This window comes from Misgurnus anguillicaudatus, chromosome 16, assembly GCF_027580225.2.
Source record: "Misgurnus anguillicaudatus chromosome 16, ASM2758022v2, whole genome shotgun sequence".
Lineage (NCBI taxonomy): Eukaryota > Metazoa > Chordata > Actinopteri > Cypriniformes > Cobitidae > Misgurnus > Misgurnus anguillicaudatus.
The window spans coordinates 30,232,025-30,252,508 of NC_073352.2; the positions used below are offsets into that span (position 1 = coordinate 30,232,025).

Genomic DNA, 20,484 nt, shown 5'->3' on the forward strand with positions numbered 1-20,484 from the left:
CAGAGGGTGTGTTCTTTAATTTGATATAATTTGTATGTTTATATATTTATAGAAAATAATTTTTCCTGCAAGGAATTTTGTGAAAGTTTTGTTAAAATCACAAAAATGCAGGTGGGCAACTTTTCTCAAAAAGGCTGGCGGTGAATGAGTTAATTAATGAGATAACTTGTCAATGGCGGGGAAAGAGATAAAAATATAATTTAACTAAAAAAAAAATGTGTGTCAACTAACATTTACACAATTTACAGATTACAATTTTAAGTTGAATTAACTCAAAATATATTTTTTTACAGCATACAAATACAATGGAATGTTGACCATGCAAATCCCGATTAGTCCAAAGGCTACTAACGTTATCCCAGTAAATCAAAAATGTCTGTTGTGAAAATGAGTAGCACACGTTTACACAAATCACTCGACTCCTCTTTTAACAATATATAATTTATTTACATCCATTTTAGGTTCAATTACTATACATACCTTTTCTGAAATTTCATAGAGATATATACATAAGGCCAAGTAAATACTTGAAAGCACTTAGAAACGAATTTCCAAAATTCTACCCACAAATCCATATCATTGTCCAAAGAGTACAGAAAACCTTCCGCGAAAGAAAGAGGGCTTCCTATTACCACAAAATCATTGACGATTTACATTGACAAGGTAAATGAAAAAGTAACGTTACAAAAAATGAATAGAAAAGAATTATACAATTGCATAAGCGCTGTGGCATGTTATACAGCATTTTGACTTGCAGAAAGGCAAGGAACGTAAAAAATCGAATCGAAGAACATTCACGGGTACACAATTCTACTGTATTCAGAAAAAGAAAGAACTCAATGGAAAGTAAAAAGCACACACTCGTACACAAAACAGCTATGAATGAGGCTGACGAAATGTACAGTCGTGAAAAGAGATCAACTTTTGTATCATAAATAAACCTCTGCTGCCGTATTCATCGCTCGTAAGCCGAACAGACCTCTGGTTTGTAATGATGGGCTGCTGGAATGATTTTGTTATGCCGGTGAGAAATTCATCATTTATGCACTCCGTAAAGAAAACGCGCTTAAAAATGCGTAACCTGTTGAGTCTGCTTCAACTGAGCTCCTGTTTGTAAACCTGAGGGTTTTCTGAGGGAATCTGAAAATGCATTCGTAGCATTAAATCCCCTAAAATACTCTTGCCGGCAAGTACTGGTGCATCGCACAACCTTGTGTTGAGATTTCGTAGGAGTCTGACGATTAATTACCCATATAGCAACAGGACAAAAAAAATAACGTCATTATACGAACTTACTGAAAAACAGTCGAAACCTCAAACACTTCATAATGAACTCAGTGCTATATAACCAATGAACAGTAGGCGAACACTTCACAGGTTATACTTAGACGAATGTTACGTCAGTTGTCTTTTTTGGCTCGTTATTAAAATATCATTTACAATTACTTTACAAAGTGCTGTATTAAATATTTAAATCGTTTTAATGCTCGAAACTAAAACGCGACTCGAAGCGATGACCTAGCGAAAGAAAAACTAAACGTTTCACGACGACACGGATAGGAATTAAATGCTCCAGATGGCTCATAGGCTTTGGTAGCTGCAGATGTGTGTTATGTATTAACGGAAAAGTTTGCATCACGAACACAATGAGCACAATGATCATAAAAATATTACAATTTGGCCTTCAAAATAACTTCTGTTAGCTGTGTATCTCAACGCCCTCTCTCTGTGAGAAACTTCTCCGATTTCACGATGCGTCTAAGATCAAAGCGGCTAATCTGTGATCTATAGCTGTAGCTCGCAAATCGTCCTTCATATAAAAAATGAAATGCGCGCACATTCAAACAAATCGGACAATCTAAGTGTGTAATGCACATTCACGGTGCCGTGAGTCAGAGCAAAGATGTGTTGTGAAATCTATCGAGTGTGACCACAAACAACACGGTTGAAAAATATGACGTTTTGATTAAGTTTTCTCAGATGAAACGTTTGCTGTTTGGGAAGTGGGAGTGAAAATCTTCTTTCTCCTACAGATAAGAGGTTGCCCTGGAGCCGAAATGGCTTTCAGAGAAACACTGTATCATTAAATATAAATGATGCATTTGGTTGTATTGCAATTTCTGTTTATCAGAGAAGAAAACTCTTCCTTCTTTCTAAACCTCGAATTAAAATTCAGATGACAAATCTACAATTAGGGGATTCGATTTGGGCCGCTTTGTTGAACATCTGACCCTTCTTCGCAAAACAAGCAAACATGGTGTTTATGAAAACGTCCAAGGTCCTCGATCACCAATTTGTCTTTAACATCGAATGATTCAGAGAAAGCTGTGCTATTTTCTGATGATCAATCCAGATCAGAACACACTTAATGCATCGAGGTGAATTTTTGGACTTTATGGCTTTATGTAGTAAAATACGTACTGTAAGTGCACAGGGGCAGAATTAAAACCGAATGGCTCTGACAAAAACCACAGTTTCGCTTACTTTCATTAATGTTTCTGACCTGAAATTGACTAAAGTCTGCTCTCATTTCAAATGCTTTGTGAGGTAAGCAGATGTGCGGCCAAAGGAAATTGTCATGTTTGCATATTGCTAAATGGTGCACATTTACAAAATGCATGTCACGGAATTTGCTAAATATTCCTCTTACCGATGTGGCGGACTCGGACGGCATTGCGGTTCGTTCGATACCGTTCATTTCGTTTTAGTTTCCAGTCCGATATTAAAATATCAATGTGCCTAACACAAACGTCTATCGTATTGGTCAGCTGAGGCCATTTCTGGAATTGACTATACACCGTTATTTTCCAAAACAAATGGATTTTTGTTCTGAGAGGGGGGCCATTTGATTCAGTCACAGTACATCTAAAAGCTCTGGCAGGTTGTCGTTTTCTTTTCCCTATTCGCTGGGGAAGTGGCCTCGTATAGTTGGGTAAACCCTGTTCTTTGATTTGTTTCTCGTCTGTGGCGGGGCGGGCCGAGGGTCGCATCTTTCCCCCAACCCCATCACTCGGAGAGACGGCCAGTCTTAACGTGTCAGCACTCGCCGTCTGACACCAGGAATATCATGGCCTCCTGTTTGCCGATCTCGGCCATCACGGCGGCGAGCTGATTGAGATTACCGCTGTGGAAGTGCTGAGCTTCCCATAAGTCCAGGATCACTGATGTGGGACTCGATTTAGATGCGAAGAAACTCATGTGCCTGTGGAGAAAAACGGAAAGGAAATCACAAACTGCACACTGCAAAAAATGATTTGAAATTATTATTATTATTATGAAAAAAATCTGCCAATGGGTTAGGTAAAAAAAATCTTGAACATTTATTTTAAACACTAAATTCAAGAAAAAGTCCAGAAAAATGCTTACCCCATTGGCAGATTTGTTTGCTTGTTTTATGCACAAAATCAATTAAATTTGATATTTTTGGTCTAAAAACTAGACTTATTTTCTTGGGTCGTTTTGCTCCTTAAGAAAAAGCATCTTAATTTAAGAATGTTTAGATATTTCTACTGAAAACAACAAAAATACTAAGTAAGAAAGTCATTTTTTTGCAGTGTAAGTGCCCATGTTTGTTACACTAAATTAAGTATATGGTGCAAACAACAACAAAACTTGATGTCTACATAAGTGGACATCCAGGTCTTACACAGCAAAAAATTATTTTCAAATTTTTTTTTAGTATTTTGTCTTGTTCTCAGTGGGGTAAGCAAATTTTTCTTGATTTTTTCTTGAATTTAGTTTTTAAGAAAAAATTTCAAGATTTTTTTGCTTACCCCATTGGCAGATGTTTTTGCACAAAAATCACGTACATTTGATATTTTTGGTCTAAAAACTAGACTTATTTTCTTGGGTTGTTTTGCTCATCAAGAAAAAGCATCTTCATTTAAGAAGTGTTTGATATTTTTACTGAAAACAAGACAAAAATACTAGGAATTTTTTTCTTGAAAATCATTTTTTACAGTGTGAGGTTAAATCTTAATGAGCAAAATGACCTAAGAAAATAAGTCTATTTTCAATTTTAAGTAAATTTTTGCTTAAAACAAGCAAAAAACTGCCAATAGGGTAAGAAAGTTTTTTTTCTTGAAAATATTTTTTTGCAGTGTAAGAAACGGTGGTAAAGATTTCAAGAAATGCAAGTGTCAAGTTAATAAAATTAAATTAAAATTGGGGACTTTTTGCATTGTTATTGTGTTGCAGTGTCGCAAACCTCTTTGTTGTTATGATAATAAAATGAGGTTGGTACTACATTTTTCACATTTGAAAGCAGTCTGGATTATGTTTTTACTTTCTGCACTGCAAAAAATGACTTTCTTAGTATTTTTGTCTTAAGTACAAATATCTAAAAATTAAATTAACCTCCTAAGACCAGGGCTTTGGTTTGTTTTCTTTTTCAGATTTCTTCCAGCTATTTTGGAGTTAGGAAGAACCAATAAATATAATAACCAAATATTTTTCTATGAACATGAAGCAGTGTACACTGCAATAAAATACTTTCTTACTTAGTATCTTTTTCTTATTTTCTGTAGAAATATCTAAAAATTATTAAGTTAAGATGTATTATCTTGATGAGGAAAATGACCCAAGAAAAACGCCTAGTTTTAGACAACCAATATACAATTTTAGTGAATTTGTGCTTAAAACAAGCAAAAAAATAAATAAAATAAAGATCTGCCAATGTGGTAAGAAAAAAAATCTTGAAATAATTTTACTTTTTTCTTAAAAACTTTATTCAAGAATAATTTTCCCACCCCACACTGCAAAAACAGATTTTCAAGAAAAAAATTCTTAGTAATATTGTCTTGTTTTCAGTAAAAATATCTAAAAAATTCTTAAATTAAGATGTTTTTTCTTGATGAGCAAAATGACCCCAGAAAATAATTCTTGTTTCTTGACCAAAAATATCAAATTTAAGTGATTTTGTGCATAAAACAAGCAAAAAAAAAATCTCCCAATGGGGTAAACAAAAAATTCTTGAACATTTTTCTTAAACACTGAATTCAATTAAAAAAAAAAAAAAAATGTGCTTACCCCATTGGCAGATTTTTTGTGTGGTTTTGCACAAAACACTTAAATCTGACATTTTTGGTCTAAAAACTAGACTTATTTTCTTGGATTGTTTTGCTCATCAAGATATTTTTACTGAAAACAAGACAAAAATACTAAGAATTTTTTTCTTGAAAATATTTTTTTGCAGTGTACGGGCCCTGGTCTTACACTGCAAAAAATCTTAGAATTTTCTCTTGACTTCAGTAAAAATATCTAAAAATTGTTAAATTAAGATGCTTTTTCTTGATTAGCAAAATGACTCAAGAAAATAAGTCTAGTTTTTAGACCAAAAATATCGAATTTAAGTGATTTTGTGCATAAAACAAGCAAAAAAATCTGCCAATGGGGTAAGCAAAACATCTTGAACAATTTTCTTAAACACTAAATTCAAGAAAAAATCATTTTTGCTTAAAATCACTTAAATTTTACATTCTTGGTCTAAAAACTAGACTTATTTTCTTCGGTCATCTTGCTCATTAAGAAAATGCATCTTGATTAAAGAATATTTAGATAATTGAACTGAAAATAAGACAATAAGTCATTTTTTTTGCAGTGCGTAATTTTGTTAATGTTTTTTTTATGACGAGGGCATGGCACACATCCTGCCCATGTTGGCATCTGGCGAGCTCCTACTAAGTGACAGATGGATTTGTGCCAAAATATCATAGAGATTGAATGCAGGCATGACCTTTGGAGGAAAATGTGCTTAATTGTCATGAAAATAATAACAACGCATAAACTAGACACAGCAGAAGCCATGAGAGGAATGCAATGAGTTACAATTAATCTGTTTAGCTATAAAGAGTTATGAAATGATTGCAGAGAACTTGCAAGTTATTGTTGCTCAGCTTGAATTGTAAGCTATACGAGCCTTTCTGTCTTTCCATTCGAAACACGAGCAGAAAATCTATGCAAGTTGGTCCGGTGAGATACATTAGATGCTCCACAGAGGAATATACATTATTTTTTTACATTTACACAGTTACTATATTATCTGTAAATATGTTCATCTCTCTTTTGTTAAAGCAGCCGTCTTTTTCATTTGATGAATTATCTACTGTGGGTCTCAGTCCTCTAAAAGGGTAAAGCCCAGGTTGCATGTGACCTTTTGCATTGACCACCCTGAACCTTTTGGATCAAAGCTGATCAATAAGAACAAAGCAACCCCTTTTTGCAGCGTATTAGATGTTGCGAGATGCATCTCCCAAAGGGAAGCTGAAGTGGGTTGTTCGATCTAACGGCTTTTTTTGTACCTCGAATGCCTGGGGCTTTAAGTGTTGTTTTCTACATGTGCTCTGTTCTTAGTGAGAAAAGCTTCGCTGCTTTTAAGACCGAAAAACATTTTCAGAGAGATCTCGAGTGAGAATTGTTCAAAACCATTTGTGAAATCTGTGCTTTAAGTAAATGAAAATTGATCGTTTTGGGCTAATTGAACACAAACCACAACACTTCAAATTGTAATTAATTGGAGCAAGTGAACGTTATTGGACAAATGAAGTCCGCCCATTATCTTCCATTTACCAGGAGAAAGTTCAATGAAAGAGTAATTAAATCACTGCATTGCAATTTCCTGTGCAAGTCTGAATTTAATATGTAAGTACAGAAAATCATCAAGACTATCTGCTCTTGGAATCACATGCAAAAACAATATCCCCAACCCTAAACCAAAATCTTTATCTTTTGTTAAAGAGGATTGCTTCCTGGGTGTATATACATCAGATATTGACTGCACTGTTTGTCCAGGTTTTCCTCAAAATGTCCGTGTAAACCCAAGTAAGATCGGATTGTGAAAAACTAATTTGATGAATGTGCAGCGTGACCGAAGCAACCAGCATTGGTAAGACACCGTACCTGTCGAGTTTCAGTCTCTGTGCCAGTAGTCTCCAGTCGGCTCCGTTGGGGCAGGGGGCGTCCAGACTGCTGCAGATCTTCTGTCGGATGAGGTAAGGGATCTGGAACGCACTCGGGCCAGCCAGGGCAGGGGTACAGTTGTCCATCATCAGGAAATCTGAGTCCAGTGGTCTGATGTCCTGGACAGCCAATTCATTTTCATTCAATTTATTATGGAACCGTAGCAAATTTATGACAAATTCAATGTAGAATTCAAACCAAAAACATTTTTATGAATAAATAAAATAAAATCACCAAAATACACATTTGGCAAACCCTTAGTGGCGGTTTCCTGGACAGGGTTTAGATTAAAGGCGGAGTCCACGATGTTTAAAGCCAATGTTGATATTTGAAATCACCCAAACAAACACGCCCCTACCCCAATAGAATCTGGACCTTCTGTTGATAGACCCGCCCCACACATACGCAAACCGGCATTTGATTTGATTTGATTGGCTATAAGTGTGTTTTGTTAGTCGGCCCGTCTCCTTTTTCCAACGCGTTTTTCAAACATCGTGGACTCCGCCTTTAATCCAGGACTAGGCCTTAGTTATATTAGGACATTTAAGTAGTTTACAAACCAACCTTACAAAAAACAACAGTGGTGTGCATCTTGAGACAAAATAATGGCTATGATATATGTTAATACAAGGCATTTTTAAATGGATTTAAGTTTGTGACGAGGATAAGGCCTATCTGAGAATCCACCTGGGAAGTGCATAACAAGCTGTACATTTTATCAGAATGTGTTCCCTGGGATCAAACCCATAATCCTTTGCACTGCTAACCAGTTGAGCCACAGGGACTTAAAGGCTCTCTAAGCGAATAATGTGCGACGTCACTTCCTGTTGATGTTTGAACTGTTTTCAAACAAACGGAGCGTAGCTAACGCCTCCCCCTCCCTCTCCCGTCCATGCTTTCATGAACGCGCCCAACCCCCACCCCAAATCCTTCTTGTCGTTTATTGGCTGGAACACTTTGTTATGTTTTGTTGTGCTAGGTTTGGCCACTATGTTGATATTGCCGTTTGTCGAGCCTGAGCTGTATACAGAGATCGCGTTTTTTTACAGTTTGATCAGCGGACAGGCAGCAAGCAGATAGTGAGGAGATGTTTGCTGTATGTAACAAAAAATGTTTTATGGTCTAAAACGCGTCAATTCGCTTAGAGCGCCTTTAATGTGAATTTAAATTCAATTCAAAATTTAGTTTAAATTGTGACTGTGAAAGTCAATCTAATGATGAGATTATTAGCATACATTTTTGACTTCACGTCACGTTGATTTCAATCTAGGGATGCACCGAATGTTCGGCAACTGAAATTATTCTGCCAGAAATAGCAAAAAACTAATTTTGAGTGTTTGGCAGAACAAGTGAAAAGACTGAATACATTTTTCTGAACAATGAGGTCTTTGATGAAACGATCGAATTAACCAACGTGGATTGAGTGACGCGCAAATGCAGCAAGCATGTTGGTAAAAGTATATTAAAGTGTCAGAGAAAGACGCAAAAACATACAGCACTATAAGTTTAATTTATCATTTAAAATCAAAACATCCTGAACAACATGCAGCTTATGAGAAAGACCTGGCGGTGATCCTGGGATTTTGTATGATGAAAGAGCACGGAGAACAAGAGACTTTACACTGCAAAAAATTATTTTCAAGGGAAAAAATCTTAGTATTTTTGTCTTGTTTTCAGTAAAAATATCTAAAAATTCTTAAATTAAGATGCTTTTTCTTGATGACAAAAACGACCCAAGAAAATAAGTCTAGTTTTTAGACCAAAAATATCAAATTTAAGTGATTTTGTGCATAAAACAAGCAAAAAAATCTGCCAATGGGATAAGCAAATTGTTCTTGATATTAGTGTTTAAGAAACATGTTCAAGATTTTTTTTGCTTGTTTTATGCACAAAAGTATATGAATCTGTAGCGATCTCACTGCAAAAAATGATTTTCAAGAAAAACAATTCTTAGTATTTTTGTCTTGTTTTCAGTAAAAATATCTAAAAATTCTTAAATTAAGATGCTTTTCTTGATGAGCAAAAACAATCTGCCAATGGGGTAAGCCAACAATGTCTTGAACATTTTACTTAAACACCAAATTCGAGAAAAATCCAGAAAAATTTGCTTACAACATTGGCAGATTTTTTGCTTGTTTTAATCACAAAATCACTTAAATTTAATATTTTTAGTATAAAAACTAGACTTATTTTCTTGGGTCGTTTAGCTCATCAAGTAAAAGCATCTTAATTTAAGAATGTTTAGATCTTTTTACTGAAAACAAGACAAAAATACTAAGAATTTTTTTCCTTGAAAATGATTTTTTGCAGGGTGTAACTTGTGCGATGGTGAGAATATTTGCAAAATAATTAGGAAAATGAAAAAAAAACAGTTTTGTATTAGATTGAGTTTTTCAATTTTTTCAGATTCAACAAATTACCTTACGGTGCATCCCTATTGTAAGTTCTTTGTCATGACCTTACTCAGTCAATGTTAAAGATATCAAGGTCATATTTTACATAGATTTTACGTAGGACTATTATATGTAGAAAACAGTAAATCGCAAAAATGTCTGTAACTGTGTTTTCACAGCCTGGGTCACAATAACCAAAAGCTAACAAGTCTAACCCACAATTTGTGATTGGATACTTAAAGGTATAGCGGAAGATTTTCGTTTTCCGGGTGGATCATCAAGACTATTGGTCATCCCAAATGTCAATCATTCTGATTATATGTTGACGTATAACCGTCGTACGTGCTCGCCTCTAGGTTCGCTTGCTGCACATGCGCACTTTCATGTGTATGTGTGTTGTGCTACGGTTTCAACCATTCATTGAAGCTCGCGTTCTCGCTGTGTTTTTTTTCAAAATGTCTGAGGGTCGCAAGAGAAAAAGTGTCTACGAATTGTATGACAAGAAGAGAAAGGACAATAAAGAAAGAAACAAGACCAGAATGTTTATGGGAGACTATTTCACACGCTGGTGTGAGCTAAAAGGACAGGTTGGGCTTCCCACGCGAAGTTTCTACTGGAAAGGTACATTTTGTCATGCTATTTGAAGAATCCATTTAAAATCACTGCTAGTAAAAGTTGATGTAAGCTATGATTAGCGATGCTAGCCCTGGCATGAGTCACGAACCGCACAGACACGGTAAACATGCCGACAGAAACTTGTAAACAGAGCAAAGAGAAGAACTGAGCTCCTGCATGCTCTCTCTCTCTGTCTCGTGCACGCGTTTAACAGGCGTTCCCTCTCGGGAGGAGGGAGGGAGAGTGTTGCGTGTGCTTAAAAAATATCGAGGGGCGGTTCTTTTAAATAATTCGGGAAAATCTTCCGCTATACCTTTAATTCACAATGTATCATATTCCCAAAACAGCTTGACAGAGGATGATGTCCTAAACTGTATACTGACAGATCATACTGCAGTGGGCTCAGTTACCTTTGAGATGTTAAAATCCAGACTGATGCTCTGTCCCTCTCCTTCCACTTGCCACACACACAGTGTACAGGTGAGATCACAGATGCTCAGGTTCTGTCTCTCCAGTGTGAAGGTGCAGTGTAGGGTCCGCTGAGAGCCGCTCCAGATGTGATAGAATGGGATCTCCTACAGGACCAAACAAATGTCTCACTGAATTATCATTGCTCATAAAGACGTACCATCAAATCCACATGGAGTCTGCAACAACAGAACTCAGCAGAAATACACAGATGTCCACAGAATTTAAATTCCTATACATTACAACCAACATATTTTCCACTCTTGCAAGTTCATTTTAGTAAATTTAAAGATCTACAAATAGATCATAAAACAGACATACTAGGTTTCCATTCATGGTTTGGTCAAATATGGACTTTTACCGAACCATAGGTTGCAACAAAGCAGCATTTTAAAAACCATATACCAGGGCTAGTTAACTGGCGGGCCAAGTGCGGCCCTGCAATTATCTTTATCCAGCCCACCGATCATCTTTGGCCGTTTCTCAACTGGAAGGCTGCAGCCTCCGGAGGTCACACATGCAGACTGCATACGTCACAAGTTTAAATCAACTGAGCATTACATTTACAAATCATAAGCATATTACAACAATTTACGATTAACTAAGAATAAGTGTAAACTTTATAATTGTTAATATTCTGAAATAAGACTCAATGACGTATGCATCCTAGAAATGCGACCTCCGGAGACTGCAGTCTTCGGATTGAGAAACAGCCATCTCATTTAAATTCAGCGTGGTTACCTTTACACTGTACATGACAAATGACGGCCGAAAACACGGAAAGGGATTCAGAAAGGGGCTGCATGGGGTGCCAACCATAATAATCTGATCAAATTCGAGCTTGTGCGACTACACGACCGGAAGGTATGTATTTCAGTGTGTTCCAATAAAAACTGTGTGTGCAAAGTGAAAGATTTACGATTAAACTGCAATTTCAATACGACTGCCATTTCCTGACAGTTTTGTATGTAATGTAAAATGGAAAGGCTGTTTAGCCGATATATCTTTAAAATATAGTTGTTCATAACTATTAACATTTGGTTCTTGCATGTTAAACGGCAATTGTTTTTAAAATAGTATAAAAGAAAATTTGAGTTTTCAGTAATTAAAAGGCAACATACTGGATACAAGAAGTATTCATCTTTTTTGAAAATGCATGTTTTTTATATGTTTTTTATATACTATAACAAAACTAACAAAGATAACACACACAGTAAAAGTAAAAAATATATAAAAAGGTAAAAATAGCGGTAACATTTTGTCACATTTACAATTTTAAAATCTGGCCCCTGAAGAAGAGTAGTTGAAGACCCCTGCCATACACTTTATATGCATGTATACACTGTAAAAAGTGAAAGTTGGATCTATTTAAAAAAATACTTAAATTGGTAACATTTAAAAAAAAAATTCAACTTAAACATTTTTTATTTTAAGTGAAAAATTTAAGGTGACAAAAATCAGTTTTTGGTGTAACACTGTAAGTTACCGGGTTGGCTTGCAATTTTAATTTCTTTCAACTTTTTTAAAGTAGTTACACCGCACCCATGATCACCAAGGTGCCAGACAAACAAGATGGAAAATCTCAAAAAATAAATAAACTGTCTGCATACTTGAATCCTTAAAGCAAATTTGATCAACAAGCTTTCGGTCAAATGACCATCCTCAGGGCAAATTTGTTAATTACTTAAAAGTAATAATCAAGTTTTTGTTACTTTAGCTTAACATATTAAGTTATACAATTTTACATCAACTCATCGCTAGGTAAAACTTAAAATATTCAGATGAATGGACTTGGATAACCAAGTTGATCGATGCAATTTATTTGTATGAAAATATATGATGAAAAGCATGATAAATATATTATGAAAAAAATTTCAGCTTAAAATATTTACTGTGATTTGAAGTAAAAATTATGCTGTAAGTAAAGAAAGTCTGCATCTTTTTAAGTTATACAATTTTACATCAACTCATCGCTAGGTAAAACTTAAAATATTCAGTTGAATGGACTTGCATAACCAAGTTGATCGATGCAATTTATTTCTATAAAAATATATGATGAAAAGCATGATAAATATATTATGAAAAAAATTTCAGCTTAAAATATTTACTGGGATTTGAAGTAACAATGATGCTGTACGTAAAGAAAGTCTGAATCTTTTTAAGTTATACAATTTTAAATCAACTCATCGCTAGGTAAAACTTAAAATATTTAGTTGAATGGACTTGCATAACCAAGTTGATTGATGCAATTTTTTTCAGTATTTGTAAGAAAATATATGATGAAAAGTGATGAATGTGATTTATGATAAAAACATTTCAGCTTAAAATATTTACTGTGATTTAAAGTAAATTTTATGCTGTACGTAAAGAAAGTCTGCATCTTTTTAAGTTATACAATTTTACATCAACTCATCGCTAGGTAAAACTTAAAATATTCAGTTGAATGGACTTGCATAACCAAGTTGATCGATGCAATTTATTTGTATGAAAATATATGATGAAAAGTATGATAAATATATGATGAAAAAATTTCAGCTTAAAATATTTACTGTGATTTGAAATAAATATTATTCTGTAAAGAAAGTCTGCATCTTTTTACATCTTAGTTGTTTTACTAAATTGTATTTTATATAACTACATAATATCAGCGATCCTGGCATTTAAATATATATATATATATATATATATATATATATATATATATATATATATATATATATATATATATATATATATATATATATATATATATATATATATATATATATATATATATATATATATATTTTTTGGCTTTTTTTGGCATTGTTGCCTTTATTTTTGACAGTAATTCAGGAGAGGACATGAAAGTACAGGGAGGAGAGAGGGGTATGGGATCGGCAAATGACCACGAGACGGGAATCGAACTCGGGTCGCCGAAAGTGCGAAAGCACCACATGTCGGAGCGCTGTCCACTAGACCATCGGCTCCGACTGGCATTTATATTTTCATTTTCATCTTTCATTCAAGGCCAAATCTTATTGCACATTGCATTATATTTTTCTACCACATATTTTCTTCCACAAGTCTGTGGATTCTGTCCTAAAAACAGAATATATAGAGCTTAACCTAATATAATCAGACTTACAGAACGTAACTTTCCAGTACAGCCTGTAAGAGGGGTACAGATACACTTCCTGCACAATACCTTGAGGAATAGCTTCCCAAATTTGGCAAGAAAAGTAAAGTTGTGATAGGAACAACAAACTTTGCATTTCACAAAAACCTTTAACTTTGCGTAAAAACCCTGTCACTCCATACATAATGAACGACATCAATTTTTATGAAAAGTTTTGCTTTTGCAGACAATAGACCTTGCACAATTTGACGATCAGTGAGAGACACACAAAGCAAAGCCCAACACCTGATGATTTATGATGCTGTGGCTGCCGGTGCGAGCAATGAAAGCTCTTCAAGACCTATTGTTGTAGTTTCTATTGTGGATGTCTTTAAGAGCTAAATGCTCTCTATGCTGATTTGGATTTCATTTATGAACATACATAACTCAGTAGATATGAGAGATATCATTTAATATCCGCAGTCAAGAGCGGGTATTAAACAATAGCTTTAGTCTATCAATCAAACACAACACTTCAGTATGAAAGTGTGATTAGGCTAATTTTTTATCTACGGTGGTCTTCTCCCACAATGTCTTATTGTGTGCAATGACACACAAAAACAAAAGATAAGCACAGACCGCATTAGACAACACATCAATCATGAACCACATTGATAAAATACAGCATTAATATGCAATACCACAGTTTGCTCTAATGGGGGAGCTGTTACACAGAAAATTACTGCAGGGAAAATAAGACACTTGGGAAAAAGAGAAATAGAGGACACTCAGGTGAGGAAATGTCTCCTCTATGCACACTTGTGCTCCGACACCGTTGGCTGGCATCTCTAAATCCTCAGAGGAGCTTCGTATGCCAAGATTCCTCCAGAATCCAGAAAAGCTCCCAGAGGGTCGGCATACAGGATCCAGAAACGGAAGGATGAGGGAAAATCGGGTGCTGTAGCCTTGAGCATTTACATGCCGGTCTATATTTAATCTCCTCCAATGGGAAAGAGTCTCGAGTTGGGCATAGTGGGTTAGAAAAAGTACAACAAAGCTCTCAATTCTCTGTTTCTCAAGAAGCTGTTAACTCCTAGTCAAGGCCGCGAATGTTATTAAGCACAGACGTCCTGCGGTCCCTGCTCGCCAATTCACATTATAATGGGCTTCTTTAGCATCCCTGCATGTTCAGAAATACTCTAATGAGGCGAAACCAAAGAAATTTCCAATTACAGAAATCTGGAGAACCAGACAGATCACACGCTCTGTTAGAAAACCCACAGCATCCCACAAAACATAAAAACTCGTCAGATTTGCCCCCAAGAAAAGTGGCTTGGCTGGAGCGAATGCAAACTCATATACAGCACAGAAGCAATTAAGTTTCACGCCTTCACAACAAAGATCAAATAGACAAACATTAGCAGCGTGTCACTGGCAAACATTTTTCAGAGAAAAGTGCAGTTAAGGAAAATAAACAAATTTTGGGAAAATTAAATGGTAGCAGTGCTAAATGGTGGTTGCGCTAGGGTGGTGTAGGGTGGTTATTTGCAAAATCACTTTTGTTATGTTATGTTTAATACTAAGCGTTATGTGTTCAAATTCCCATCCCTAAATATGAGCAGCAGTGATGCTTGCCTTACCAAACACCATCAACTCTTTCCCCACCAATGTTCTTTTTAACTCATTCAGCGCCAGCCTTTTTGAGAAAAGTTGCCCACCTGCATTTTTGTGATTTTAACAAAAGTTTCACAAAATTCCTTGCAGGAAAAATTATCTTCTAGATATATATATAAACATACAAATTATATCAAATTAAAGAACACACCCTCTGCTTTCAAACAAACAATAAACAAACAAACAAACAAACCAAATGGGGAAAAAACGTTTCATTATATATTTACTTTTTCCACTTAATTTAACTACTGAAATATGGATATTTCTCTTCAAAAATACAACATTTTGAGCAAAAACCTTAAAAATTTGCGTTTTTGTAAAGGAACTTATGTTAGAGATCAGACTCAGAATGACTATCAAACATAAAGGCAGTTAAAATAAATCATTAAATCTTTTTAACTTCCGTTTTTGATAAATTCGGTTTGGCGCCATCTAGTCTAGATCTGCGTTTACTTGGATCCTTCAAGATGACAAAATTAACTGTATTACCTGTGCCAGGCTAGTAGATGGCGATGTTAACTTGTAAAGAAACACTACACGCCTGCGCACACATGCATTTTTCTGTAGAGCGATAAATACAAACAATTAAGATGGATGATGAGGTAGATTTATTGCTACAAGTGGACTATGAAGACTGTGTACATTTTGTTGGTGAAGTGTTAATAAAGTCAGTATCTTGAGGGGCACAAACGCAGTCCTGTAGGTCGCAATCGTTGTTTTGGTTATATTCACATATGTCTATAGACTGAATTAACATATGCGCATGACCTCACTGTTATCACAGGTTTGCGTTTAGTTGATAAGGCATCATTATCAAAAACTTGCACTTTAAAACACATCTTTAAAACGACCCAAGAAAAAATTCTTAGTATTTTTTGTCTTGTTTTCAGTAGAAATATCTAAAAATTCTTAAATTATTGGGCTTTTTCTTGATGAGCAAAACGACCCAAGAAAATAAGACAGAAAATATCAAATTTAAGTTTAAATTTAAGAAAAATTCAAGAAAAATTAGCTTACCCCATTGGCAGATTTTTTTTGCTTGTTTTATGCACACATTTGATAATTTTGCTCATCAAGAAAAAGCATCTTAATTTAAGAATTTTTAGATAGTTTTACTGAAAACATGAAAAAAATACTAAGAATTGTTTTTTCTTGAAAATAATTTTTTTGAAGTGTAGTCCGAGATATTTCTCCTAAAAAGAAAAATAAATAAATGAAACAATTGTTAAAAAACATGAAGTAAAATTAATGTAGATTAATGCACTGCAAAAAATTATTTTCAAGAAAAAACTTTCTTTGTATTTTTGTCTTGTTTTCAGTAAAAATATAAAATTATTCTTAAATTAATATGCTTTTTCTTGATGAGCAAAACGACCCAAGAAAAAAATCTAGTTTTTAGACCAAAAATATCAAATTTAAGTGGTTTTGTGCATAAAACAAGCAAAAAAATCTACCAATGGGGTAAGCAAATTTTTCTTAAAATTCTCTCCAATTTAGTTTAAAAAAAATGTTTTAAGATTTTTTTTTCTTACCCCATTGGCTTCTTTTATGCACAAAATCACTTAAATTTTATATTTTTGGTCCAAAAACTAGACTTATTTTCTTGAGTCGTTTTGCTCATCAAGAAAAAGCATCTTAATTTAAGAATTTTTAGATATTTTTACTGAAAACAAGACAAAAATACTAAGATTTTTTTTTACTTAAAAATATTTTTTTGCAGGGTGTATAGCTAAAATAATCTGGATTTGGGTAAATGTGATGCTAAAATCTTCAATAATGTAATGTCCAGCCTGATCTCATGAGAATTCGTATTTTCCGAGTTGGCTAATTCGTATGAATTCATACAAAGTTAATCCCGCAAAAACGTACGATTATTATTAAAAAAAACAGTAACGAAACCCAACCCCTAACCCCATTTCCAAAGTCACGGGGTCAAGGCAAATCGTACAGAAGTCTACGAATGTGGTCATATGAATTAATCCCAATAACCACCTCGTATAATACGTACAAATTGGCTTTAGATAGCATTGCAAAGTCTGATTGGCAAATCTGAGCTCAGTTTATGACACGGCTGAGATCTCTTCTCAACATTTAAATGAGACTATTTTTGGGTCTTTTTCTCAGGAGAAATACTAGGACACTGGAGACTTCAGCAAAAATCTCATTTCTGTCTAGGAGGAATAATGGAGATATTAAAAAGATCTCATCTGTGATTTTTCTTTCTAATGGGAAGCGCAGTGAGCAAGAGGAATGTTTATAACGTGAACCCACCTGATATCCGGCGAGTAGTTTGCTCCTCCAGTGTGTTTGGGGCATGTCATGGATGGAGAGTCGCAGGTTGTGGTAGCTGTCTTTGAAGAGCAGGACGTGAGGTTCGTCGATCAATCGACCTCCCAGCTGTCTCTCCATCTGCATCACTTCCTGCAGAGCAAAGCAGAACATCACAGCGCTTCAGTTCACAGTCCACCCTTACAGTACAGTACAGTACAGTACGTTCCCCTAATGTCAATCCAAAGTCACACCGACCGCAGTTATGCAGAGAGTCAATACCGCATCCAAGTGTGTGTGTTTATTAGTCAAGCCCTTGTTGTTTGTGCATCCAAATCTGCTTAATTTCATTTCTGTGGCTGTGCCAGGAGAAATTTGTACCCACACGTCTGATGTTTTCGTCTCAGTGGGGTTGGTACGGCAAAGCCATTTGTTGCTATCACAATGGCCATCTGGAATTAGGTAATAATATCTGCACACATCCCGCCTGATCTATCAATTCATTTTCAGGGCACATTTCTCACGCTGAAGGATCGGAGGTCTCGCAAAGTGGGAACACTCCCATCAAAGACCTCGGAGGGAGCGCATCTCAAACGACGTGATGAATTAGATGCAATGCCTTGCCAATGAGGACGACAATCTTTCACAACCTCCTAACAAAACAGCGGCACAAAGGTAAGAAATAAAGACGAGGAAACGTTGCGGCGGGAATAAAACGGAAGCTACGTGAACAAATGCGGGAGAGAGAGGAGGATGCTGGGAATAATAATCACCATATGTTTAATTCTTTTCTCTGTGAATGTGGATGCACATGGGTTGTGTTCGAGAGCGCCTCTAATGAAGATGGAGAATGATGGTGATTTTTGTCTGCACATGGATGATTCAATTTTCTGCACTCTTTGCTGAGTATCGACAGGCACGGATTTCAATTAAAACGGCATGAAACCTGTTTATTATCTATTTGTAATATTTTTGCTGTACATGTCTTTGCTTAAGCCTTAGTCAATACGTAGCTTATAACATGAACATTAAAAGTGGAGATAATAAAAGCATTTTAATTTGGAAGGTCAAAGCCACAATCTCTCTCTCTGTATTGGCAAAGTAAAGATAGCAATGCAATCATTTTATTCATATAGAGACAAACAGGTCAAGGTTTATCTAAAAAGTCATGTCAGAGGGCACTGAAATATGAAGAGGAATATAATCTCTCCTTCATTTCTTATAGACTTTATTTGGCTATAAAGCACCTCGTTTTACGTTTCTCTCTTAAACACAATTACTCTTCGGGTGCAAATTAGCATCGCAAATTGCCGTTGGCGGACTTTGATCCTTATTCTGACCTATCAGCAGATCTTGCAGGATGATAATGGGAGACACAGAAGAGCCTGCCAATTATCCCATTATGAATAACTAAGAGCATGAATACCAATGCAGAAGCAGCCCAGCCTGTCCACCCGACGTATATTAACAAGGCCGGCTCAAAATGAGGAGCACAAACATGTCAGTCTTGGCCCGGCGCTGTTGCCCGCCAGCCAATAAGTGAGCTTGCAATTTGTGTGTTTGCTTTCCGAGGGAATACTGCTCTTGTTTACACCCCATTGTTTTGCTGAATTGTCCTGACATTTTAGGAGAACAATTAAATATTATTGATTATTGAGTAAAACAGCATAAAACCGGCCACTATTGTGATATTGTGAAAAAGAAATGATAGAAATGCAAAATTTTTGAATATTAGCATCTAAATATTTGAAGTATTCTTTCTTCAAATGACAAAAAGCATTTAATGCATCAAACTTTTAGAAGGATCTATTGACAGAAATGCAATATAATATATTTTCAGAAGACCCTACATAATGAACTGTATTGTTTTTATCTACATACACCACAGGTCTCCTCACATGGAAAGCGCTGCCATGTTTCTATAGTAGCCCTAAATGTACAAACTGCTCTACTGAGCGCGATTCTTCCCTACCAGATGACAACAGCTACCATATGCATTGTGAGCTGTTGACTGCAATTCAAAATCTCACCAATAGATGCCGCTAAAATTGACACACACTGCCTTTAAAGCAACACTGAAAAGTTTTTGCTCTTTGCTCCCCCTACAGGTTAGAAGCGTAATTGCCAATTCCACTGTCGTAAATACTGCTGCATAGCTGGCTCTGATTGGATTGTAGGTCTGCCGTAAAGCAAGTTTCTGTAGTTTTCACTCAAACTACAGGACCGCGACCCGATGGTAAGAAACTTCATTAGTGCGGTTTTGGCCGATAGAGGGCTGCAAAGCGAATGTGAAAGTGCAGTTCACCCTGTTTCGACTTTTTTGGAAACGTTATTTTAAGGTAAAAAAAACTCTTTGGTGTTGCTTTAATGTGCTGTAAGTGTTTGGAACTAGTTTGCTTCCATAGCAAATGTGCATATGTAAAAAAATGGTACCATAGTTAAAGGTGCAGTGTGTAATTTTTCAAATGATCTCTTGACATCAATGCAATATAATCTACACAACTATAATATCAGTGGTGTATAAAGACCTTACATAATGAACTGTATTGTTTATAATACCTTAGAATGAGCCGTTTTTATTTACATACACTGCGGGTCACCTTACATGGAAGTCGCCGTCATGTTTCTACAGTAGCCCTAAATGGACAAACTGCTCTACAAAACGCGTTTTGTAACTACGTTGTAGATACTCATTGCGTTTCAAAATTGAGGTTGGTTCTAATTTGCAATCTCACCACTAGATGCCGCAAAAAACATAATATACCTCTAAACATTAGCCAATGTTTTTCACACACCTATTTTTATGAGCTTTTTTTAGATATCACATAAAAACGGATTCAAAGACCAAAATGCAAATTACTCGATGTACATCTAAAAACGTGATTTTTTCTTTTCTGTTTGAACTGGAGCGCAATAAGATGGCAAAACCAGAGAGTGGACCGATCTTGTTGCATAGCATCTCCGTGTTGTTGTAGTTGTGTTGTAAAATGTTTTAGCAAAAGTCTGTATAGT

General features: G+C 35.5%; 1 protein-coding gene across 5 annotated transcripts in view; it reads right to left on the bottom strand.

Annotated features, from left to right (window-relative positions):
* Positions 1-425: 425 nt before the first annotated feature.
* Positions 426-20,484, bottom strand: part of unc5a (unc-5 netrin receptor A) — a 294,167-nt gene continuing 274,108 nt past the window's right edge. For all 5 annotated transcript variants that reach the window (XM_055179088.2, XM_055179086.2, XM_055179084.2 and 2 more), the window contains 4 exons: positions 17,476-17,625; positions 10,376-10,540; positions 6,898-7,076; positions 426-3,202 (listed from right to left, as the gene is read on the bottom strand). In XM_055179088.2, coding sequence (XP_055035063.1) covers positions 3,037-3,202; positions 6,898-7,076; positions 10,376-10,540; positions 17,476-17,625 — 660 coding nt within the window. In that variant the 3' untranslated portion in view covers positions 426-3,036. The remainder of the gene's footprint in view (positions 3,203-6,897; positions 7,077-10,375; positions 10,541-17,475; positions 17,626-20,484) is intronic.